Consider the following 26,685-nt stretch of genomic DNA (forward strand, 5'->3'; position numbering starts at 1 on the left):
GTTTTAGTGTTTTCATGTGAGGTATAGGTAGGTTAGTACTGTACACATTATTCATATTTTATTTTAACAATGCCGATAGAAAAACAAACAGTTGCGGGCCGTTTGCAAAATTTTGTGGGGGAATTTGAATTTTTTTAAATTTATGGATTAATTCTTATTATTTTAAAACTTTTTCATGATTTTTTTTACATAATGCATATTTTGAGTGCATAATTTAAAAATGTTAGAGCATATAAATGCATATTTTCGAACTTTTTTGTGCATATTTTAATGCATATTTTGACAATTTTTAGTGCATGAATGCATGCTTATTCATGCATTTTTTAGTGCATGAAGTAACGAGCCCTGATTATGAGTAATAAATTAGGTATACTTAATTAAAAGTTGTAAATTAACCAGTTACTAACATTTGCCATTATCTTCGTTAACAATCACAACTTCTATGATCTTTATGATTTTTAATTTTGTCGTCTATTATATATAACTTTGTACAGTCGGAATTCTACCGCAAAAAAGTGTATTAATAATTAATATTACAAATTACACATAACTGACATAAATGTCGTTTCCTTCACTTAATTTATATTTAATTTTAAAATAAACCTGATAGATGATTATTCTTATAATGTCTGTTGATGAGAATAACTTTTTAAGACATCAAAAACTTCTCCGAGATCAATAACCACATTTTTTTGTGAACGGCCAACAATGTTTAAACATATTAAAATTGGGTTAAATAAAATAATATATTGTTTATTTGGTAATAAACTAAAATATTAAATTTGGTATTAAATAACTTTATTAATAGTAAATACACATCATATAATTTTGTAAATATTTGAAATACTATTACAATATGTTCCTTATAGCTGCAGTCCTGTTCATTTTGATATTTCTATGCCAATTTAAATTAAACTACATCAATCAAATAATCAATTGAAAAAAAAAGTAACCAAACTATTTTTTGTTTTTCTATATTTCTCCCTTAAGAGTAGCAATTAACTCTCCACCTTCTTTCAATTCTTTAATGATATCCAAACCTCCAATCAATGATCCTTTTACGTAAACTTGTGGGTATGTTGGCCAATCAGAATAAACTTTTAATCCTTGTCGAACTTCTTCGTCAGACAAAATGTCAAATGTTTCATAATCAATACTATTGGAAATAATTTTATATTAATAAGTATTAACCTAATACTATTTTTACAAAATTATTCTTAAATTATACAATAAAAAACGCAAACAGCGGTGATCAGTTTTCGTTGGTGGCAGTCAGGTTACACCTGTTTATCACCCCAGTCATCAATTTATATACCTGTCGTGTAGTATTTCCCCATTATTTCCACGCCCCTGCGCATAAGTCGGCCACTGTTAGCGTTCCTTATTGTGAATAGAATATAATTATAAATAAGTAATAACACTATATTTTTTAACTTACCCTGTTTGGTTTAATATTTGGATCAACTGATTGCTAAATCCACAGCGAGCAACTTGTTTGTTGCCTTTAATAAATGCCATAACATCAGACTTATGTGTAAGTGACTTAAGCCTAAAAAAAAAATTGAACCCAAACTTTAAAAATATTAATTGAAGATATACCTAATCCATTATAGTTAATAATTATATCATAAATAATTTGCGAGCATGTAATTGAAGTAAGTTAACTTGATTGTTTAATATGTTCAAATATAAAGATATTTACAGCAAAAAAAATAATAATCTAATAGAGTTTTGCTGATAAAATAAATATATTTTCTCATTATTCTTATTATAAATAATAATATATTCAGAATATAAATACAAGACAAATAAAAATTATTAATATTATTATTATTATTTTTTTTTTATAAATGATTGTCATTAGTTACAAATGTTTTATTATTATTTATTTTACATCATTTAGTTAACAGTAACGGCATACAAGTCGGTCTAACCCCCTAGGCCTGCCAGTAACTGTTTCACATAAAAAAATTCAAAAATAACCTTAGAAAGAATATATTTTAACTTAATATGAGAAACATGGATACATATTTTAAAAACTATGAAAAAAAAATAATTTACCTGTCATTGAGGTTAGCTTTACTGTTATCTAATTTTAATAGATCATTTAGCTCACCATTCTCTATCAATTCCTTTACAATATCTAATCCTCCAATTAATTCACCATTGATATAAAGCTATAATAACACATATTTTGTAGAATAATATTATTACAATATTTACCTATACAAAACATCAATTAATTTACCTGTGGATATGTCGGCCAATTGGAATATGTTTTTAATTTTTCTCGAACAACTTGATCTTTCAGTATATCAAATGTACTAAATTCGGCACCAATTTCTTTAAGTAAATTTACAATTGCTGTACTGAACTTACATTTTGGCTCAGACTTTGATCCTTTCATAAAAAGCATGACTGGAGCAGAATTTATTAATGACTTCAGTCTCAAACTTATGTCTTCCACCTTTTGATCTGTTTTTTCACCTTTAGTTAGCTAAACATGTAAAAACAATAACTATAATATTTCTACATTTTAGCTAGGTTTTGATAAATTTAAAAGTACCAGTGCTTGGATTTTTTTATTTAGTTGTATTGGATCAGCACCATCTAATACATCAACTTGAACACCATTACGAAACAGTATAAATTTTGGTACAGCAGATACATTATATTTCAACGATATTTCAGCAAAATCCTCAGCTAAACACTTTGCAATTTTAATGTTCTGAAATATTCAAAGATATTTTACTGGTTTTATTTGTACAAATATTATCATAAATGTTACCCGGAACTCGTCTTCTAAAACCAAATCCTCAAGAATGTTGTTCATGTGCTGACATGGCTCTGACCAATCGGCATAGAAATGAATAACAGACAATCCATTTGATCTGAAAATCATGAAATACTGTATTAATTTCACTAATGCTCCATAAAAAAATCCATAGATTTTTAACGAATAAAGAAACACTATATAATATTAAATATTATTAAATTGTGTTTTTAGTATTATTTTCACCCTTGTTTACCTATACCAAATGTCTAATTTTTACTTTATAACTCATATTATATATTATATTCACTAAAAAGGGTGTTTATACCCGTTGATTTATATATAAAAATAAATAATATATATGTACATACTTTAAGGCGTCAAATTCTGTTTCTGAAGTAATAGAAGTCACCATTTTATAGCTGTTATAAGTATGTTAAGACAGTTACGGAAGAACTCACTAGTTGAACAGATAAATGTGGATAGTTTTTTCTTACTATTCAACTTTAGGATAGTTGTTAATTTATTGAATTGAATTCAAATTTATTTTACCGATAAAGCATAAGTAGCACTCACTAGCACAGTAGCACTACTCGAAGGTATCAACCATAGAATAGAGATTAAACACCGTGTCAACACTTACAAATTAATAGTAACAATTTACTTGACAATAATTGAATAATGTGAATTATTAAATAATAAATTCCGGTCCACACTACAGATTTATAGATAATAAACATTAAACATTAATATTTTGATAATACCGTGATCTTAGTCCATGGATAATACCGTAAATCATAATGAAATTTCATATTCTATTCTGTGATAATACATAACTTGTTATCACGAACTAAGATTTGTTTTTGATATAATTCAAACTTTCAGGAGAGGCCCATTTTTTAAAAAATTTTTTTCGTTATAAAATCAGATTAGACACTACTAGGTATATACCATATAATTTTATTTGAAATTTGAATTCGATTTTGATTTCACTTATAAGTTATAGTGACTCCTTGTTAACTATTCATCAGTATTATGGTTTTTGGGTCTTAAAATCAGATTATACTGCAGTAAATACATTTTACTGGCCATGTACACACATTTATTGCTCAATTAATAGCTTAGAATATAGATAAATATTAAATTCCGTCATTTGGGGGTGGCAGGGTGGGCATTTGCCCCTCCTTCATAGTTCATATGGTAGCTACTAGCTAATAAGTAATAATATATTATTTAGGTATCCCTCTACATATATTGTATTCATTATTTAATCATTGTTATCTCTGAAAAATTAGTTTTTATGCCTATGATATAGTAACTTATGATACTAATAACTAAAAACTAGTAAGTAAACAATTATGTTAAAACTTAAAAGGGCAGAAGGCTATTTGTATTGAGATAAAAATGTAATTGTAGTGTAATGTAATGTTATTGTTAGCTAGTGGTTTTTTTTCAGTTTTGTTATGGGCCTATTAAAATTTTGCCCCCCTCCCCACCTGTCAAAAAGTGAAATGACACCACTGATTAAAAGTTTGTGAGTGAATTGAGCATAGCAGTGGCGTGGTGAATGGGGTTTTATGACGCCTAGGCGTCATGGTGAATTTTTTTTTGCAGGGGGTGGGGCGGTTGGGTTTATTATGGTAACCAATAACATACAACAAAAATTAAAATATTTACAGTCACATAATAATTATATGTACAATATGTCTATACTCTATACTCTATATATTATATTAAGGGGATAAAGAGTGGATAGGTACTGAAATATATGCTGGGCATCAAGGTTTATAAATGTTCACCACGCCACTGCTGCATAGTATTCAAATTTAGATTCATTCAACTATTTTTATTAACTAAAATTATAAATATTAATTTGATTAATTTTTATCAATGAACTGTGGCTTGTATAGTAGGTATGTATCAAAAAATGTCTATTTTTAGTAATTTTTATAAAAATATTAAGTTTCTGAAAAATATGAATAACTTAAAATAATTGAACTTTGAACATAAAAATTTACATTCTATTTTTTTTTTTATACATTATGTCAAACAGCCTTGAGTATAGTATTTCAAATAATTTTATATTTTCCCCAAAATTATTCTGAATAACTTGTTTATTCCTATAAAAAAATACTTTTTATTTACAAAAACCATTGTTTTCTTTGTTTTACCAAAAATGTTTACAATATTACACATTTTAAAATTCTAAATCAAGTCAATTTATATTATATTATAATATTTAGAATTATTAAATGATTTATGTTGACGCTAATTTCAAATTTCTCGATAAAAAAATATCATTGGTTTATACTTAAAACAAAAAGTATTTTAGAAATAATTAGAATACTTTTAAATTTTTTAAAATAATTGATTAGGAATACTACTTACCCTGGTCTTATGTCAAAATAGTAATTAACAGTTTTTATATCAATATCATTTGTTTTTCTGTTAAAATAAATTGAGACAATTTTAAATCTAAAAAACAAGAATGTGAACAATAGATTTTGAATACAAGTTTAAAATTTTAACAAAATTAATAGTATATTACAAACTTTAATAGTTACATTATTAACTAAACTTAACTAAAAACAATACAAATCATGCTTTGATAAAATATGAGATACAAAATTATAATTTTTTTCACTTTAAGTTATGTTTTAGAAATACATTTTTATCATTACATTTTTAAAAAAAATAGTCATTATTTCTTTTCATTTAAGCTTTCAGCCTTATATAACAATAAATATAATATATTTACAAGAATATATGTTTCTATAATCACATTTACGTAAAATAATCATACTTGACTAGGATATTTATTATAACTTCTTAAAAATAGAAAGTATTAATCTTCTATTTTCCATTTGACTGTGTTGTATGTCAACTATCATATTTCTCAACTGTTCATGTTTGTATGCATCACTAGCTTCTTTTTTTTTCATATAACTAATGAACCAATCAGGTGGTTGTTCTGGCTTGCTAGCATCGTTTGTAAGTGTTAGAGAACGAGCACTTTCATTTTCAATAATGCTACTCATCACACTTTGTATCCCATAGAAATACGGCCATTGGGTTTTGGGCTTTTTACTGATACCAGCCACTCTGCGGTTATATGCTCTTACTAAACTATTCCATTTATTCTCTAGATCTTGTTCAGTTAGCAAAACCATGCCGATGCGACGGAATTTCTTTAAAACTACAGTCCAAATTGAATTTGGTTTACGGATCCACCTTTTCACTTCATTTTCTGCATCAGAGCGTAAGTGTATTAACTTGCGGGTTAATTCTGGATGCCACTTTACTCCGGCTTTAGTTTCTACAACACTTTCATCACTGGCATCAGAGTCTTCATTGATATCCACACTGAAACCATTAATATAATTATAAATATTTATTTTATTTTATATATTTTAATTAATACTTCAACTTACTCAGTATCAACTTTGTAATTGTTTAATATTTCTCGTACTTCAGACTGTTTCCAAACACCCTGCATAAAAACAGGTACTAAATCTTCACCAGGACGCGGATGACAAACATCTGGTATTTCTATTGTACCCCCTAACATTTGATCCATGATGGCAAAATAAGGCCATTTTACATTTTGAGGTCCTTCAACCTTTAATTTATCTAAATTTTCTTCATACTGCTCTACACATTGGTTCCATAATGATTCTGCTTCATATGATTCAATGTCAGCATTTCCACTAAGACTTTTATTCATTTTTGTAACTAATTCATACCATAACAGATCTTTTTCTGTTTCTTTGGTTGCATGGTCAAAACGATCTGCCATAGAACGTCGTAGTGAAAACAAAAGAAGTATCATTTCTTGGGTCCATAATCGTATTTCTGTAAAAAATCAAGTCTACTCTAAATCTAATATTGTATTATTTATTAATTATTTAGAAACCACAATATTCATTAATAATCAAATAAATTATGACATAATTTCTAAAAATCTAAAAGCGGGATCCCACGACTCGTATATTTGACAAATATGTGGTATTCGTGGATACTTGCTGAGTAGTGGGAATGAAGTACTTGTACGAATATTCGGTATTCAGTATTTGTTATTCGTTATTTGCACCTTCCCGTCGATTGTCAGTAACTTTCCAATTATTTGAGTATTCGTGGATATTCGTCAAATACACGAGTCGTGGGATCCTGCCTTAATATTGTATTATTTTTTTTAGAAACTACAATGTTCATTAATAATCAAATAAATTATGACGTAATTTCTAAAATAAATAATAATTATAAAAATATATTTTTAAATTATTGTATGTAAATTAATTTTTAATCAACCATACCATTGCTTGCATTAGTTGTTGAAGTCAAAAAGAAATAATCCATATCATCATTGGAATCTGTATTAATGTCTTCTTTAGCACTGGAAACAAATGTATAATATAGTACGCGTTTCTTCAAATCTTTATTCATAATAACCAGTGTTGTAAACATGTTTAAAATTATTTAAACACTTAGTCAAATTTTTAGTGATAACTAATTTGAATTAAATATTTTTTTTCTATCTCAAATGGTCAATTGAATATTTAAAAAAAATTTTGATATTTAAATACCTACTTTACAACACTGTTGTCTGTGAGTAGTAATTATAAAATAATGTACATACTCTTCTGCATCAATATCAGTGTCAACTTCAGAAATCTTATTTACAGGATCAATCATCTTGTCCACCTCAATATAAGAGTCTGGTATTTTTAATTCATCAGTACCTCTAAGGATTTCATCCATAGCAGAAAAATGTTCCCACCGTACACTAAAATCTCCCATATATTTAATTCTTTCAATATTTTTACGGTATGTAGCGGCTATATTCCTCCACTTATCATCACAATCTTTAGCTGTCACTTTTATTGAAGGCATGCTACTACTCATCCTTCGTGCAATCAGTTCCCATAATTTAAATTTATATTTAGAAGAGTTAAATTCATTATTAAGGCTGCCACGCAAAGCAATCAATAATGATGTCATTTCTGTAGACCATTTTAAAGCTGGCACTAAGTGACAAAAATAACAATTAAAGAATAAATCATAATTTAAGTAAATTATATTATTATATAAATTAAATTACATAAAAAATCAAGTAGGGTGGAAAATAAAATTAACTTACTATTACTATCAGGAATGTAAGTTTCGTTTATTGATGAATCATTCCATGGACTTATTTCTACAGCGTTTTGATTTACAATAACAGATTTAAGTTCGACAGAAGATTTCATTTCATTCAAGGTTCCGCTAAAAATTAATAAATATTATTTTAGTATAGACATTATTTATTTCAAATTTGTTCTACTTCAATAGTGTGGAATAAAGTTAGAATATTGTTTTATTATACAATAATAAGTATATACGTGTATTAAATTAATATAGGTACCTAATAAACAAAATAATACATACTCATTTAAAAGAGCACAATGAAGTTCTTCAACACCGTCATCTTGTACAATAGTAGAAACTTCTAATTCAATAAATGAACTAGATGTATCTAAATCATCGGTTCTTGTAATATTCACTGGATAATTGATTAAATTCCGACCATTTGTCATTAACATTCTTGAATTAATAATAGCTTTAACATAGTTCATCAACACCTCTTCTAAAAATGTGATAAAATATTGTCACTTAATAATAACATACAATTTTAAAATTAAAATTAATATAGGTATCCAATTGCTTAATTATTTAATAAATATGCAAGTAAAAGTTTCATATGAATGCTAGTTATTCTTCTTTTGTATTCAAAGGAATATCTTTTTTGACTATAATTTCTAACTAATATATTCTAAGTTTCAAAATATCGTTTTAAAAAGTTATACCTAGGTACTTCTAATATTCCTTATATTCAGTGGTCGGGAGTAGCGCGTTAATTGTAGCGAAATACTATAGCGTGCTATAAATTTTTTTAGCGTAGCGAAAATGTTTATTACTTTATTGCTACTTCTAACCTATTTCATGATAATTAAAATATTATGATGTATAGTATGAAATCCTTTCCCCTAGTGACCAATTGTCTAATCAGTACAAACTACTAATTGGCAATTTTCAATAAAACGTTTATGTGTTTTGAGTTTTGTTACAAAAATACATGAGATACATTGAATAAACCTGCCTTCCAAAATTACAAGAAAATAGTGGTAGGCATTAACAAATAATGACCAAGTACTAAAGTGAATATCTAAATAAATCAAAAAAAATGTTTAAAAAAATGTAGCTAAAAAATAGCGCGCTACATTTAAATAATAGCGTTCGAAATAACGCACTACATTTAAAAAAAAGTAGCTTTAGCAATAGCGAACTACTTTTTGGCCTTTTGGGGGGAGTAGCAGTAGCGTTAGCGTGCTACAAAAAAACAGTAGCATCCCGACCACTGCTTATATTCTAATATTAGGCAATAGGCATACTCTTGTTTACAAGACCGTGATATTAGGTATATATTTTAGCTGTATAAAATATAAATAGATAACACCATAATAAAACCCACAATACATACGGCATGTATTTTATTGATATTAAATTTAATATTTATCTATGTAGGTAGTTACTGTTGATTTTTTAAAAAATGTTATAAGCTAACAATTATATCAACATTTTCCATTAATGTTTTAATCTAAAATTTAACTAAACACTTCACATACACAGGGTTATACACTTATACGAGGAACATTCTGAAAGACATCAAGTATCAATATTGTTGCAAAATTTGAAAATAAATGTCAATAAAAATTATTATATACACATTTCTGAACATACCATCATCTAGTTTCTCAACAGTTCGCTTGTCCGTTTTAAACACAACTTGTCTGTTATTGATCTTAAAAAACAGTTGTTCAGAATCTACAGTATCATTCTTTGTTATATAGTTGTTCTTATCCATATTTTAGAAAGTGGACCTATGTCCTATGATCTGGTTTTACAGCACTGTCAGAAACTAAAAAATTAGCTATAATATATTGCGGTGTTCTGAAAATTTGAAAACAAAAATAACTTCTTCGAATTGAATCGAAAAAAACAACCGTTCAACACAACAGCACAACACACATCACAATCGATGGAAGAAGTAAATCTGCGTTCCACGTCTTATCAATGGTAATACTACGCTATCACCACTTCCATAGTCTTTGATCGGCTAATCATAGAGTTACTTCCATACAAAAGATAATATACAATTCATAATATTATTATTATTCACGTGTGCAGGATGTGTGATAAGACATTGGTGATTTCAGATTCAGTATTTTTTGTCTGAAATTCTAAATTCAAATTCAAAAAGTGCTAAAAATTTAAATATCCAATACACGTTCACTATGAAAAATCTTAAGCTGCACAAGTCCGTGGTGACACATGTTGAACAGTTAAAAGACGCTAAATTGGTTCAGATAATTGCCAACGGTGAGTTATGTTACTCCACCAATAGCTCCATTTGGCGCTTAAACTTAAACGATACACCTCGTCTGGTAGTGAACCTGTCTTTGACAGATGTGTACATCACCCCGGATTGCGACAACATCAATATCACGTCTTACGCGTACTACGAACCGTGGGATTCCTTTGTGGTCGGTTGTTCAAATGGCGATGTACTATTGATTCAAGAAAATATTGTAGAAATTGCGTTTAAGTGTGAAGACTTAATCTCCAACATACTGTGTAGTCCTGACTTTGAACGCATCATTCTATTGACCAGCCAAGGACATATTACACTAGTAACCGAGTGTTTTGAATCTTTGAATGATTTCAACATTGTCGGGGTTGAACTCTCAGAAAAATTATTGGTAAACGTTGGCTGGGGAAAAAAAGAAACGCAGTTTCATGGATCTGAAGGGAAAGCCAAAAGAGTTGTGAAGGAAGTCATTGGAGACGAAGACAGTTCTGATGATTCGATAAATATCTGCTGGAGATCTGACAGTTTATTGTTTGCAATTGGATTTCTTGATAAAGTATCTAATTTGAGATCTATTAAAATATTTAACAGAGATGGCATTTTACAGTACATAAGTGAACCTCTTTCAGGTAGAATACCCTACTATTATAATTAAGATATAATGCAAACCTTTTTTCATTTTTATTGTAATTGTGCTTTAGGAGTGGAAGCTGTCTTGAGTTGGAAAACTACTAAAGAACTTATGTCATTTTCCCAACATACAAATGAAAAATATTTAATTAGTTTTATGGAAAAAAATGGACTCAAACATGGAGACTTTGAAATTCCATCTACAATCAATGTTAGTTAACATTTAGACTATTTTAATTTACTCTTATGCTAATTAATATTGTTTTATTGCTTTACAAATATCAGGTAAAACAGTTGTTGTGGAACCATGATTCTTCGATATTGTGTATTCAGTGTGCTGATTCTAATAGTAATTATTTATTATTTTTGTCATGTACTAATTATGCATGGCAGATTAAAAAATGGATGACAATTGAAAACAAAATAATTACTGCAAAATGGTTGTTAGACAATAGTATACAATTAATTACTGACAATGGTATTTACTATACATTATATTGGGCTGAAACTTTGTGTACTTCAAGTCCAGGAACTCTAGACTGGGTTGCTGTCATAGATTACTGTAAGAATATTATTTTGTTACTTAATTGTTGGAATTTTCCTATTTATTTCCTATTTGTTTTTTAGCTTCAGTATTATTAACACCTTTTAAACAAGTTATAATACCACCTCCGATGTTTGATGTGAAGTTAACCGTAGATTCTCCTGTGGACAGTGTATTGTATATGCCTCACAATCAAAGGTAAGAAATGTTGATGGTAATAAAAATGCTTTAATGTATTTCTAAATTATACCATTTTAAACGTTGATCAATGGTAAAAGTGATATGCATCATTATTCAATGTATTACTTTTATCTATTAGTTTCTTCCATAAATTGGCCAAATTCATTTTAAAGAACAATATACAGTAAAACTTGCTTAAGATGCTCTTCGAGGGACCAGCTGAGAAGAACCTCTTATACAGGCATTAACTAGTATAGGGAATGGTGGAAAACGGTGTCTTAAGCGAGTGTTATTGTATAACAAATTATATTTAAAAATGATTAACATAATAATCAAAATTATTGACTAAAAACCTTTACAGTAAAATAGTAATTTAAAATATATGTGCATATATTTAAATGGGTTGTTTAGGAATACAAGTATCTTACACAAATCTATAAACAGAGATGTGAGTAATATTAAAAGTATAAATTTACATATTGTGTATATTAAAACCTCTATTTAAAAATTAAAAGAAACTTAAATACTTTTTAATTCACAAAAAATTTAGTATGTTAGCACATATTTTTTTCAAATCATAATATTTATTGACAAACTGGTTTTTGTTCAATTATAATCAACATTCTACACAATGACTTAATCACGTGATTGTCATAATATTGGGTAGCGAGATTTAGGTAGATCACAAAAATAAGGGTAGAACACTTACGACACCAGTGCACATAGATCACAAAATTTGTCAAAATCATGAAAATGTACACATAAGTTTGTAGTTAAAAATATATAAAATGTTCAATTCAAAGTATTTGAAACAAGGTTTCTCATTAGTAGTCATATCCAGGGCAGTTGTTAGATATTTTACTCCCTAAAGTAAACAAAGTTCCTCTCTAAAGTTGCCTTTCTTTACCTGTATTTATTTAATTTTGCCAACTTCAATTTCTTTAAAATTGTATGCCGCCCAAAATCAATGTTTTTGACTTGCTTGTGCCCTAGAGACTTACAGGCTATATTATTCAATTTTTGTTTTAGTGCAAAATTTATATTTTCTAAATTAATATTCTAATCTTTTGCATTCAAACTCAATATTTTAATTGTTGCATCTAAATTTAAATATAAAAAGTAAAAATTTTCAAGGTTGTGTCTTTAACAAAGGATAACGACTTTTGACTAATAATCGCTGATTATTTATTTTTATTTAATTATTTAGTATAAAGTCTTTCAAAATATATTCTTTTCATTATTTTTAAATAATAAATATTAATAATGTTAGGTATATTGAATTATAGAATTTAAAAAACGGGAAATTCAGGATAAATCATTACTAATCAGATTAGAAAAATAGTTTGGTTTACTTAAGTATTTTTAAGTATCTTTAAAACGATAAAGTTGATCTTAAAACCAATTTAATCTTAATCTTTGTTAATTTATTGAATTTATTAAACATGTATACTGTACGACATAAATGACGTGAGATTTTTCAAATTTTGCCGCATTTTTCTCATAACCGTAAATCTAACCTATAAAATGTTTATATCATCTTTGGAATTTTTTACATTTTCCTCTTGAAGCTTGATAGTAGTGAATTAATATTACTGATTACTGAATATTGTATGTAAATTAATTATGATTATTGTTGATTGTTTTCAAACGGTAAAGTGCTAAGCGTGTTATAATTGTTTCACTTAATACTAAATAGTTTTTAATTAAATAAAAAGAGTATCTTAATAAAAAACATGTACGACTTGGGCGACGATGAATACGAGGAAGAAGAAGAGACCGAAGACATTTCAAGCGAACTTTGGCAAGAAGCTTGCTGGATAGTAATCAATTCTTATTTCGATGAAAAGGGTCTGGTAAGACAGCAGTTGGACTCGTTTGATGAATTTATTCAAATGTCCGTACAGCGAATTGTAGAAGACTCTCCTCAGATTGAGTTACAAGCTGAATCGCAACATACACACGGTGAAATTGATACCCCTACTAAGTATCAAATTAAGTTTGAACAAATTTACTTATCTAAACCTACTCATTGGGAAAAAGACGGTTCTCCATCTCCTATGATGCCCAATGAAGCTAGATTACGTAATTTAACATATTCTGCTCCACTTTATGTAGATATTACAAAAACTGTGATTAAAGATGGTGAAGAACCAGTTGTTACTCAACATTCTAAATCATTTATAGGTAAAATACCAATAATGTTAAGGTCAACATATTGTCTACTGTTTGGATTAAACGATCGTGATTTGACTGAATTAAATGAATGTCCATTAGACCCTGGTGGATACTTCATTATTAACGGATCCGAAAAAGTATTAATCGCTCAGGAAAAAATGGCTACAAATACTGTGTATGTTTTCAGTATGAAAGATGGAAAATATGCATTTAAGGCTGAAATAAGATCTTGTTTAGAACATTCATCTCGTCCGACTTCTACTCTCTGGGTTAATATGATGGCTCGCGGTGGTCAAAGTATAAAAAAGTCCGCAATAGGCCAAAGGATAATAGCAATCTTGCCATATATTAAGCAAGAAATACCCATTATGATTGTGTTTAGAGCTTTAGGATTTGTAGCCGATCGTGATATATTGGAACATATCATTTATGATTTTGATGACCCAGAAATGATGGAAATGGTAAAACCATCTTTAGATGAGGCTTTTGTTATACAAGAACAAAATGTAGCATTAAATTTTATTGGTTCTCGTGGAGCAAGACCCGGAGTAACTAAAGATAAACGTATTAAGTATGCTAGAGAAATCCTTCAAAAAGAAATGTTACCTCATGTGGGAGTATCAGATTTTTGTGAAACTAAAAAGGCATATTTCCTGGGATATATGGTTCATCGTCTTCTCTTAGCTTCACTTGGTAGACGTGAATTGGATGACAGAGATCATTATGGTAACAAACGTTTGGATTTGGCTGGACCTTTATTGGCATTTTTATTCAGAGGATTATTCAAAAATTTAATGAAAGAAGTGCGTATGTATGCTCAAAAATTCATTGATCGTGGAAAAGATTTTAATTTAGATCTAGCAATTAAAACAAAACTTATAACTGACGGTCTGAGATATTCATTGGCTACAGGAAATTGGGGCGATCAAAAAAAGGCCCATCAAGCAAGAGCTGGCGTATCACAGGTGTTAAACAGACTTACATTTGCCTCAACATTATCACATTTACGACGTGTAAATTCTCCTATTGGGCGAGATGGTAAATTAGCCAAACCTAGACAGTTACACAATACTCTATGGGGCATGTTATGCCCAGCAGAAACCCCAGAAGGAGCTGCTGTTGGCTTGGTAAAAAATCTTGCATTGATGGCTTATATATCTGTTGGTTCTCAGCCATCACCAATTTTGGAATTTTTGGAAGAATGGAGTATGGAAAACTTGGAAGAAATTGCTCCTTCAGCAATTGTAGATGCAACTAAAATATTTGTAAATGGATGTTGGGTTGGTATTCATCGTGATCCTGAGCAACTTATGGGTACTTTGAGAAAACTTCGACGTCAAATGGACATCATTGTAAGTGAAGTTAGTATTATTCGTGATATACGTGATCGTGAAATTAGAATTTATACAGATGCTGGTCGCATTTGTCGGCCATTGCTAATTGTTGAAAATGGTAAATTATTACTAAAAAAACGTCATATTGACAGCTTAAAAGAGCGCGATTATAACAATTATGGATGGCAAGTCCTTGTATCTAACGGTGTTGTCGAATATATTGATACTTTGGAAGAAGAAACTACAATGATTGCTATGTCACCTGATGATTTAAGACAAGAAAAAGAATATGCGTATTGTACAACTTATACACATTGTGAAATTCATCCAGCTATGATATTGGGAGTTTGTGCATCCATCATTCCATTCCCTGATCACAATCAGAGCCCTAGGAATACATACCAAAGTGCTATGGGTAAACAAGCTATGGGCGTCTACATAACTAATTTTCATGTTCGAATGGATACCTTAGCTCATGTTCTTTATTATCCACATAAACCTCTTGTAACAACAAGATCTATGGAGTATTTACGTTTCAGAGAACTGCCAGCTGGTATTAACTCTATTGTGGCAATTTTATGTTATACTGGTTATAATCAAGAAGATAGTGTAATATTAAATGCTTCTGCAGTAGAAAGAGGATTTTTCCGATCTGTTTTTTTCCGTTCTTATAAAGACTCTGAATCAAAACGAATTGGAGATCAAGAAGAGGTATTTGAAAAACCAAATCGCCAATCATGTCAAGGAATGAGAAATGCTATTTATGATAAGTTAGATGATGACGGTATAATATCTCCTGGTCTCAGAGTATCTGGTGATGATGTTATTATTGGTAAAACAATGACACTTCCTGATAATGAAGATGAACTTGAAGGAACTACTAAAAAATATTCCAAACGAGATTGTAGTACATTTTTAAGAAACAGTGAAACTGGTCTCATCGATCAAGTTTTATTAACATTAAACTCTGAAGGCTATAAATTTTGTAAGATTCGAGTTCGCTCTGAAAGAATACCTCAAATTGGTGATAAATTTGCTTCCCGGCATGGTCAAAAAGGAACATGTGGAATACAATACAGACAGGAAGATATGCCTTTCACTTGTGAAGGCATCACACCTGATATTATTATTAATCCTCACGCTATCCCTTCCCGTATGACAATTGGGCATTTAATTGAGTGCTTACAAGGGAAAGTGTCTGCGAATAAAGGAGAAATTGGTGATGCTACACCATTTAATGATGCTGTAAATGTACAAAAAATTTCAACTCTATTACAAGAATATGGTTATCAGCTACGAGGAAATGAAGTTATGTACAATGGCTTTTCTGGAAGAAAAATTAACGCTCAAGTATTCTTAGGACCGACTTATTACCAACGTCTTAAACACATGGTAGATGATAAGATTCATTCAAGAGCAAGAGGTCCTGTTCAAATTTTAGTACGACAACCTATGGAGGGAAGAGCAAGGTAAGATTTTATAATGTAAACATCATAAATTATTTCAATATTCTATGAATTCTAATTTTTTGTTTTTAGGGATGGTGGATTACGTTTTGGTGAGATGGAACGAGATTGTCAAATAGCTCACGGTGCTGCTCAATTTTTACGTGAACGTTTATTCGAAGTATCTGACCCATACCGTATACATATATGTAATTTCTGTGGCTTGATTGCAATTGCAAATCTAAGAAAATAATACTTTTGAATGTAAGGGATGTAAAAATAAAACTCAGATTTCACAAGTTAAATTACCATATGCAGCGAAGTTGTTATTCCAAGAATTAATGTCAATGAACATTGCTCCAAGGTTGATGGTCACTAACTAAATTTATATGAATAGTTCATGTGTGACATTTTATATTATATAAGATTATTATAATAAACTGTACAAAAAAAAAAAAAAAATCAATACTAAATTTGTGACTTATAATAATATGTTATAATAATAATATTATAATAAAGTGTATTTTTATTTTGATAAATATTAAGGTTTTTCTTTAAAATAAATAAAAAAAAAAATTATGAGATTATTTTAAAGTATTATTCCATTTTATTCCTATATAATTTTTTTCACCTTTGTTTTTAAACTATACCAATCCTAAATTCTTTATTTTAGGTTTTCTAGCTGTTGAAGAAATAGTATTTATTCAAACATAGTATTATGTGGGTTGTAAATATATAAGACAAATAACAAAGTAGTAATAAATTATAAATAAATATGTATCTTTGATTTCAAATGCATTTACATAATTTTTTGGCGATACCATTGATTTCAAATAAATAAATAATAAATACACAAATGCTTACTGCAATCGCTACAGCAAACCTAGCGGCTGACAGCATATTTTTAGTCACTGAAAACTCCTATGCTATCTTAGGCTTATCTGTGTATTTTTTAAATCAATGGCCATATATACCAAATTGTGGTAATTAGAAAATACCTGTGTTCAGATTAATATTGTAAATTATGTGTGAGCCTCATCCATAATATTTTGACACAATGTTTATATGAAAACATAATTTGATTCTGTAATTTTTTATGGAAATTTATATATGTTTAATGTTTATTAAAAGACTGACACTATTATTGATGAGTAAAATTAGTTTCTTCGTGAATCTGAATTCAATATCATATGGATTACACAATATTACCGGGTAGTGAAATTAGCTGATATACTAATAAATTGTGTGACAATAAATAATAATTAAAACAAATTAAATATCATTTATTTTTATACTTGCAGTAAAAATGGAAATGATATTTTTATCATTACTTCTGATCAGACTGTTCACTTTTATCATTACACTGAAGAATCGTATGTCAAAAGTAGTAAGTAATAATTTCTAAAATTGGTTTTCCATAGTAATTCCGACCTTGAAAATAATTTTAATAAAAATAATAATGCTCTTCAAAATGTATTTTATTTTTCTTAAATTACTAATTAGTAAAAACTGTTTTATTTAATATTTTTAGAAACCATTTACAAAGTATCAAATATGTCTGGAATATTTAATCATTGGTTTTGGTTAAATGAAAATACTGTTATATTTAGTTTATCAGATATTGGAAATATCCATCACATATGTGTTGCTAAAATTGATGATGATTTCAAACAAATGTAAATGTTATAATCAATTTGTATTTTAAATTTTATTGGTGCAGATGAAAGTTATGCAATTTATTTATTTTTAGAACTAAACATATTGTTGAACTACCAGTTGTAACAATTCTGAACCATGCAAAAGGAGCTTTAATTCAGCTATCAGATGGACAATTATTGTTGTGGATTGAAAAATTGAATATACTTGATCCCTATCTTCGTTTGCTCGAAGAATGTACACATTTAAGTATAATGGACGATAAAATATATGCCCTCGGTGTATCCAAAAGACTTTTTGAAAATGATAAAGTGATTCTGAATAACATAGGATCATTCTGTGTTCGATATCCTTTTGTATTAGCTGCCACATTGAATCAAAAGTTGATTGCATATAATATACATCCTACCAAAGTAATAAAAAAAAATATTTGCTATTTTATATTTTTTGAACAATTGCTCAAATTGAATATATGTTTCAGGATAATAATGATCAATATCATCGACGAATTGAATCTGGTTCAAAAATTATAACAGTAACTGGTAATTCGGTTATATTACAATTGCCTAGAGGTAATTTAGAAACAATTAAGCCAAGACCCTTAACAATTTTATCTGCTGTTGAACTGATTCAAGATCAAAAATATTTAACGGCATTTGATCTTTTGCGCAAAGAACGTATAAATCTTAATGTATTATGCGATTTAGATCCTTTAAAGTTTATTGAAGATCTAAACGAATTTATCATCCAAGTAAAAGACCCATCTTGGATAAGTTTATACATAACCGAATTAGAAGACAAAAATTACTTGAATACTGTTTATGCTTCTCAATTTCAAGAAAACAATGTTCAAGAATTAGATAGTAAAGTGTTCACAATATGTTCACGTTTAATGAACACTTTGGAAAAACTTGACAAAGATATATATGCTTTTCCATTACTTGGGTGCTATGTAAAATTAAAACGTTTTGATTTAGCATTAAATCTAGCATCAATGAATAATGACTATTTAAAACACTTATTATTCTTAGTCGATGTGGATCGATTGTACAAAGCATCGCTGGCTGAATATAATTTAGAAATGGCTATGAAAATTATAAGTAAGAATTTACTATATTTATTTGGTTTATGTGATTCAATACATTTGCATAATTCATGCTGATTTATCTCTTCTTTGTATTATTAGATAATTCTCAACTCGATCCAAAAGAATATGTACCGTTTTTAAAAGAATTAGAAAAAATGGAATGCCATTACATGCGTTATACAATTGATGATAAATTAGGAAATAAAGAATTGGCCTTAAAGAATTTAGTTCATTGTGGAGGGCAGTTTGAGAAATGTTTGAAATATATTATAGATAACAACCTCTATTCTTATTCATTAACATTATTTAATCAAGATCAAAATGAGTAAGTGAAAAAGAATTTTTATTAATCCTTATATCTTAAATCAATTATATGATAAATGTTCATTTTTTAATGTACTATACATGCATTAAATGTTCTTTTTGTGGGAATAGAAGTATAATTAACATTTTAATATTCTAATGAATGACAATTAAACCAGTTGGTTATTTTAAAATATTATATGATATATTTTTTTATTCATTTATTTATTTTTTTTTTTTAGATATAAAACTATTGCCAAACATTTCGCGGATTTATTATATTCGAAAATCGATTATAAACATGCGGCCTTAATATACAACCGAAGTTCTGAACGTAATAAGGCTATTGACGCTTATTTAAAAGCTGGATTTTGGAAAGAATCTTTAGAGTTATCTTATGAACTAAATTTTGAGTAAATAACACTATTACAATTAATATAATTTTTCTTCTTTTTATATAATAAAATATAGTAAAATGTTTATTGTTTAGTGACTCGAAAATTAAAATAATTAAATCAAACATTTTATCAATGTTATCATCCACACAAAAGTTCAGAGAGGCTGCTGATTTTGCTGAATTTGAGTTGAAGGATTCTAAATTAGCTGTAGATTATAGCATCAAAGCTCAAGATTATGCCCACGCATTATATTTAGCTCGATCTAGATCAATACTTGATAGTGATTTAGGTATGTGTCATTATTGTTCTATATTTATACTAACTTAACTATTTTAGGTTCTGAGCGTATCAATGTATGTATTGGTTTTACAATGATGTGGGTTTTTTTTCTTGTTTGTCATCAACTTTTGAAGTAGTAAAGATGCTGTGATTTTTGACTTCATCATCTTTTATGATATGAAGGTGAATCTAATTGGTTTATCTGAAGAGTCAAAATGTTTCCATCAAATTCACAGTTGTTTTCAAGTATTGGAAAATACAAAAAAAAAAAAATGAAGGAAAATGGGAATTTTTACGCAAATCAAATTTTTGACAAAATTGACTTATTTTTTTGGTGCACCTAAAAAATGTTCAATCATATAAAATCAAATATCATAAACATTTTAAATTCAAACGCACAATAAAATTAAAGTTACATTCTGGTGAGCTTTTATTTTTTTTTGTTCAAGATCAAAAACTTATTGGAGAATCTTTTATTAACATTTTAATATTAGAAATGAAAAAAAATTTATAATTTCTTACTGCAAAATAATTTGCACATTTTTGGGATTTTGATATTTGAACTTTAAATGCATATAAGAAATAGTCGTGCATATGTATATTTAATTTTTTTTAATTGCTATTAAAACAACTGATGAGGAACATTGCATTAAGTTTTCAAACAAGTAAAAAAGTTTTTATCGACAAATTTTATAAAAATTACAAAATTTGAATAATTTCTCATGGTTATAAATATCTCAGTCAAAATATTTTGAAAATGTTACCATGTATGAAAAATGCTAATATAAATATTTGGTGAAAATTTTAAGTGTACATATATTGGTTTTTGAGTTATACAAAAAAAATAAAATTGATTTTGTTAAAGATTGGTTTTGCAAATTCTCATGTTTCTTTATTTGTTTTTTGATATTCCTGACACTTTCAAAGACTACTACGAATTTTCAATATTGACCTCCAGAGTGCACCAACTAGTTCCACTTTTGTATCAGATAATTAGTCGATAATCGTATCATTTTTACTAACCCAAATTGACAACAGATAAAAAATAAAACACATCATTGTAAAAACAATACATTCAACGCTACATTTAGAATATCAAATGTGCTTCAATCGATCCCTTATATTATAATATGTTGTGAAAATTTGAATATTTTGTTCGATTGCAAATCAAGGTAATAATTTCGACTTATTATTGTTGGACTTAAAGTTTGCAATTTTTCTTTGCGATCATAAAATTTTTAATACGTATATTTAAATGTCGTTATAATAAGTTTGTTGGTTACCTATGTATTGTTTTTATCTAAATTATTATCGATCTACTAATTTATTTTATTTTTCAGAAAAATACATTAAATCTTCTTGTTTAAATACTGCTCAAAATCTTATCTCTGACATTAATTCACAAAATGAAAATTTTGTCACTCTAGCGAAACGTTTAGTCGAACTTAAAAAAGAAAATTCTAGTGATACAACTCAATATGGTAATTTTTTGTACAGTTAAATATTTAGCATTAAATTAGTATGTGATATATTGTGTTCTTACAGATAACTTAAACGATACAAGTTCGGAAATTAGTAGTGTATCATCTTATCGTACATCAAGGTATTATATATTTATTATTTTCTATACTACTATAACCTATTTCTTATTATGCCTGTACTTAATTTATAGCACTAGAACCAGTTGCAGAAGTGCCCGTAAGCAACAACGTAAAATGTGGAATTTGAAAAAAGGCAATTTTCGAGAAGAACCCACTATAATTTTAACCTTGAAACAAATAATTCAAAAGCTTGAAAATTACATAGGTTATTTATTAAAGTTAAAATATTTTTACCTTAAGAAAATGGCACACGGGTATTTGTTGTCTCTGTCTTTCAAACGTACAACATCGCAAATTTTACGTTCACAATAACACATTTTACTCTGTATTTTCTAAAAATTAGAGTGAATTTACCTTATAAAATTTCAAAGTAAGAATATTATCTAGGGCATCTCGAAAGATTTTATTGATATTATTTTTAAGTAAGTTATGATCATTTTAAAATGTACAGTTTAAAAATGGTTATAATTTGCTTCTTAATAAAAATATAAATAAAATCCTCCGAGATGCCTTAGATTATAAAATTACCTTTAAATTTTATAAGAGGTAAATTCACTCTAATCTTAGAAATTACAAAGTAAAATGTGTTATTGTGAACGTTAATTTGCCATATTGTACATTTGTAAAACAGATACCAAATGCCCATATAGCTTGTTTTTAAAGGGATCAACACACTATTTTTTTTTTCTCTGGTGTATGCCCAATATAGACAAAATGTTTCATGGAAAATCATTTGTTTTTAAAATCCCCAATTACATAAATTATAGAGAATAATATTTTTAAGTGTTTGACATATTATAAATTTGTTGAATATTGTCTCAAAACAATTTATATCCATTTGAATTTACAAAAAAAAAAAAAATGTTTTTATTTTTTTTAGTCATATTATAATAATAAAATATATACTTAACTATATAATATAGTAAACTGATATGTTAAACCCTCACAAAATATAGTATTCTCTATAATTTTTGTGATCTACAGTTTTACTCTGATAGTTTACTATAGAAGATAACTCAAAAATCATAAAATTTGAAACATTTGTCTGTGAAAGAAACCAAATATTATGCTGACCTTCTATAAGACAGTGCAACATTAAACATAAAATATAACATTTTTCTGTCTTTCATGCATTTTATTATAGTAAAAACCTTTACTTCATTAATAATTGTGATTACATTATTTAAATTAGGTATCATTATACAAATTATGAATCACAATATTATCTGTATTTTGTCAATGAGTTTTTTAATATTTTGATTTTTAAGAAAGTGATTAGTATATATTATTTGAATTTTCAGTTATATATATCAATACAAATATAAAAAAAAGAAAACAGATAGTATTATTGTTTATAATTTATTGATTATAGGTTCTTCATTTCCTTTGCCCTATATCCCCCCCATCTCCTCTGTGGTTCTTGCCTTCTACATTTATTTCCATAGCCATTCACAGTCTTACATCTCTGAGTCTCTTTTCCTCAATAGTTATAATCAGTTATAATACCTTGGTTTCAACAATTTAATCACAATGAGTTAAATATGGGGAAAGGTTTTAACTATATTATATATTTATATGTGTATAAAACGGAAAAAATGTATACTGGTGTGTCTTCAAAATATAATAAAAGTTGTTTTTTTTATAGATAATGTAAAATCTATATGTTTCTTACTCGTGAGATTCGAAGAATTTGATATTGGTCACACTTTACAAACAACGTTGGAATCTTTTCAGGCTTCTATTCTTCATCAAAAATCAACTGTTTGGCCAATTTTTGTAAGTTTTTACACATTATAATATATTAATGATTATTAATAAAATTACAATAGTTAAAAATATGTATTATTATTTATTTTTAGAATGAAACTGAACAAACTATAGAAGGTAACTTAATAATAAAATCTTAAATAAAAATATCAAAATTGGAGAATAATAAATTATTGAATATTATAATATGCTTGTAATTTGTTTTCAGATGCAATTCTTTTGAGCCCATTAAAAATAATACCTGACAAAAGTTGGAAGCTAAGTATTTTAGAATAAAAAATTGCTATATTATTATTTTTATGTGTGTTTAATATACTTCAATAATAATTTGTTTTTCTTAAAAAAAATATACATAAACAAAAAAAATAACATTATGTACAATTTTTTATGTTATTATTGTATTTGTAATTTTTGATATTCAACATGTCAAGTTGATGTGTTCCATTTGTTGCAAACCCAGCTTTTTGAAGTGCAATGATATTCTACTGTTCATAGACCCCAATGTAACAAAAAAAAAAATATGTTTTTAATACTAAAAATAAGGTTTTTACGGAAAGAAAAATTTAAAAAGTTGCACGGGAGATTGGAAATTTTGGGAAAAATGAAAGTGCGTTTTTGACTGACGACTGACTACAGACTGATGGATGTAGAGCCAAAATTATTATAGCCGGAGACTTGAAATTTCCATGGTACCTTGTAACTCGGAGTTGTTATAGCTTGAAATTTCGTAGAGGTTTGTAAGGGGGTATTACAATGACCCTTGTAGAGTTACAGCCCATTCATACTTTATTTGCTCACGCAGTGGCCGCTATGGCCCCACTTCAGTAAATCAGATCGACCCGTAATATTGAGTTATTTAACATAAAGTATTAATGTGAAAAACTATAATAATCATATATAGAGATACGCTATTGATTATTCTTTGTTATTAGAGAAGTAGAATATTGTTATAATTATATTTAACACTGTCACGGTTAAATAAGCATATAGAGTCTGGTCAAATTCACGAATTAAAATTAAATACAATATTTATACATTTCTTAATTTGTGGTTAAATCACTGATAAGAATCAGAATGTACACTCCAAAAACTGGTGGCACTTCATCTCAAAAAACCGTGCCTCCCATAAGAGCCAATGTAAATTTTTTTTCCTATACTACACGGGTTAAAGTAGCAACCCTAGTGTACGCAGCGCAGCCTGTGACCGTTTAATTGTGCGACTCATTTCAGGACGTTTTTTTCTATTTTTTTACTATATATATTATTATCTATGGTTTTTTCATATGGGCAGCATACGAGTTTAGTCTCCTTATTTTAGTCTTCATGTATTCAACATTTCAACCATGATGTGGATAAAACTACAGAGTACAGAGTAGTAAATATAAAAATAAGTTAAATTTAATCAATATTTATTTTATACTTTAAACATAGATTGGTTTAATAATTTAATAATTCTTTAATACTTGATTTTTAATTTTTTATAATTGTTGAACTTAAACAATATTTTAATATTATCTAAATATAAACTAATATTAATTAAATTATATTAGGTATATAGGTTTTAGGTTTATAATTAAATATTAATAATGTGATAATTAGTGTTTAAAAAATATTTTTTCAATCATGTGGTTGTGAATAATATTGTAATTAGTGGATTTTTATTCCGTTCACAGTATATCATGAATTAAGATGTTATACAGGTTACGGAACATAATTATAGCGTGGCGTCGTTTCCATACCTATCTTAACAGATTACTTTTTATATTCATTGTTAATATTCACGATATAAATAAAATAAATGATAAGCTAAAAAATTGCAGATTTTAATTTTCTAAAATTTGACCCTTTAATAACTTTCAGTTGCCCACCTCTGCTTTAAACCAGTGATCACATTATGAGGAACTCACTGTATTTGTAATTAAATATCAATCACACTAATTAGCATTTAAAAAAATATTTGTTCACAAACAATCATTTTTATGTGGTTAGTACCTACTATGCTAGCATATAATAGATTAAATCAGAAGAGGCACTATACAAGCAATCATTTAAAATGTTGGTTAGTTGCAATGATTCCAATATTCCAAAGTATAAGCCAGAAAGGTATATAATATAAAATAAGGTATAAATGGATTACATAAATATCATAAAGTTTATTACCAATAGAGTAAGTCATATCCAAATGGTCTTTGGACACGTGTCCCCTGACCAACGCTATGTAATACTTTCGGGATATTCTTTTTTGCATTGCGCCTGAAGCTTTGGCGCATGCTCGTTTGTTTAGTGCAATACATACAGTGCCGCAAAAACCGGGTGTACAGAGCGTGCCGCGCACACGGGCCCCAAAGCTTACATACATTTGGGGGGCCCCGGGCCCAACCTGGAGCAGACACTAAAATTGTCTAAAAACGCAAAACTTAATAGTTACTCACAATCATTTTTTTTTAAAGTTAAAACATCAGTGTAGTTGTAGGTATACTAATATTACTTATTAGTAGGGTTCGGATTTGAAGGAAAATGCCTTTCTCTTATTAATCATAATAGAAAAATAATTTTTATACAAAAATGTGTTTCATTTAATTTCTTAGACGGTGGATGTATTTTTTTTTTACCTTTTTTTGCCTTATTACTTATAAATGCCTTTTTGCCTTTTGTACTCATAAATGCCTTTTTTGTGTTTAATTTTCAGTTGATTTTATAATTTTATACACAGCTTGCGTATTATCGCTACAAATGGGTTTTATTCATCTAGCAATCTTAATTTAGATAATAATTTAAGTATGAAATACGCCCCGATAACTTCGGTGAACGTAGAAAGATCCTTTTTGATGCGTAAATTATAAAAATATTTTGAGCCCAAACCGTAACCGTTTTTCTGAAGACAGCTTATCAAAATACATGGTAGCCAATTTTTTTTTAATACCAACTAGTTTATTTTGCATTAAATTAACTGGTATAACTCAAGTAATAGTCCAGTCAAATTAGAAAAAAGTTCGGAACTAATTCCACGAAAGCAGGATTTTGATTTTTTTTTTAGTTTATACCTCACTGATGACATACTAAAGTCCTGACACCTACCCCCTGTGCGTAGCTCTCACCCCTCTTCAA

At 27.9% G+C, this 26,685-nt stretch overlaps 4 protein-coding genes across 4 annotated transcripts; 2 read left to right on the forward strand and 2 right to left on the reverse strand.

The window, feature by feature from the left end:
* Positions 1-781: 781 nt before the first annotated feature.
* On the reverse strand, positions 782-3,505 carry LOC100158838 (glutaredoxin 3). Its single transcript, XM_008185198.3, has 7 exons — positions 3,145-3,505; positions 2,789-2,891; positions 2,567-2,728; positions 2,249-2,497; positions 2,062-2,177; positions 1,439-1,549; positions 782-1,156 (listed from the first exon to the last, which is right to left on the reverse strand). Exons 1-7 carry the CDS (start codon positions 3,186-3,188, stop codon positions 973-975), a joined length of 969 nt encoding a protein of 322 aa, XP_008183420.1. The 5' UTR covers positions 3,189-3,505; the 3' UTR covers positions 782-972.
* A 2,021-nt stretch (positions 3,506-5,526) lies between these two features.
* LOC100161596 lies at positions 5,527-9,843 on the reverse strand. The gene is made up of 7 exons (XM_001948137.5): positions 9,551-9,843; positions 8,198-8,396; positions 7,911-8,035; positions 7,410-7,797; positions 7,087-7,166; positions 6,205-6,625; positions 5,527-6,136 (listed from the first exon to the last, which is right to left on the reverse strand). The coding sequence occupies exons 1-7, from the start codon at positions 9,672-9,674 to the stop codon at positions 5,593-5,595; spliced, it is 1,881 nt and encodes a 626-aa protein (XP_001948172.2). The 5' UTR covers positions 9,675-9,843; the 3' UTR covers positions 5,527-5,592.
* A 137-nt stretch (positions 9,844-9,980) lies between these two features.
* Positions 9,981-23,902, forward strand: LOC100568764 (elongator complex protein 1). Its single transcript, XM_003244711.4, has 17 exons — positions 9,981-10,807; positions 10,880-11,019; positions 11,094-11,370; positions 11,436-11,550; positions 17,788-17,873; positions 18,018-18,162; positions 18,237-18,555; positions 18,624-19,242; positions 19,329-19,554; positions 19,775-19,945; positions 20,023-20,219; positions 21,550-21,690; positions 21,755-21,812; positions 21,882-22,015; positions 23,456-23,586; positions 23,670-23,694; positions 23,786-23,902. Exons 1-17 carry the CDS (start codon positions 10,105-10,107, stop codon positions 23,851-23,853), a joined length of 3,555 nt encoding a protein of 1,184 aa, XP_003244759.1. The 5' UTR covers positions 9,981-10,104; the 3' UTR covers positions 23,854-23,902.
* LOC100168370 (DNA-directed RNA polymerase II subunit RPB2-like) lies at positions 13,129-16,948 on the forward strand. Its single transcript, XM_008185197.3, is given in 3 exon segments — positions 13,129-16,510; positions 16,580-16,733; positions 16,735-16,948. Coding segments are annotated over 3 exon segments (3,534 nt in total). The 5' UTR covers positions 13,129-13,265; the 3' UTR covers positions 16,870-16,948.
* Positions 23,903-26,685: the final 2,783 nt, after the last annotated feature.

The sequence above is a fragment of the Acyrthosiphon pisum genome, chromosome A2 (genome assembly GCF_005508785.2).
Source record: "Acyrthosiphon pisum isolate AL4f chromosome A2, pea_aphid_22Mar2018_4r6ur, whole genome shotgun sequence".
NCBI classification, from domain to species: Eukaryota; Metazoa; Arthropoda; class Insecta; order Hemiptera; family Aphididae; genus Acyrthosiphon; species Acyrthosiphon pisum.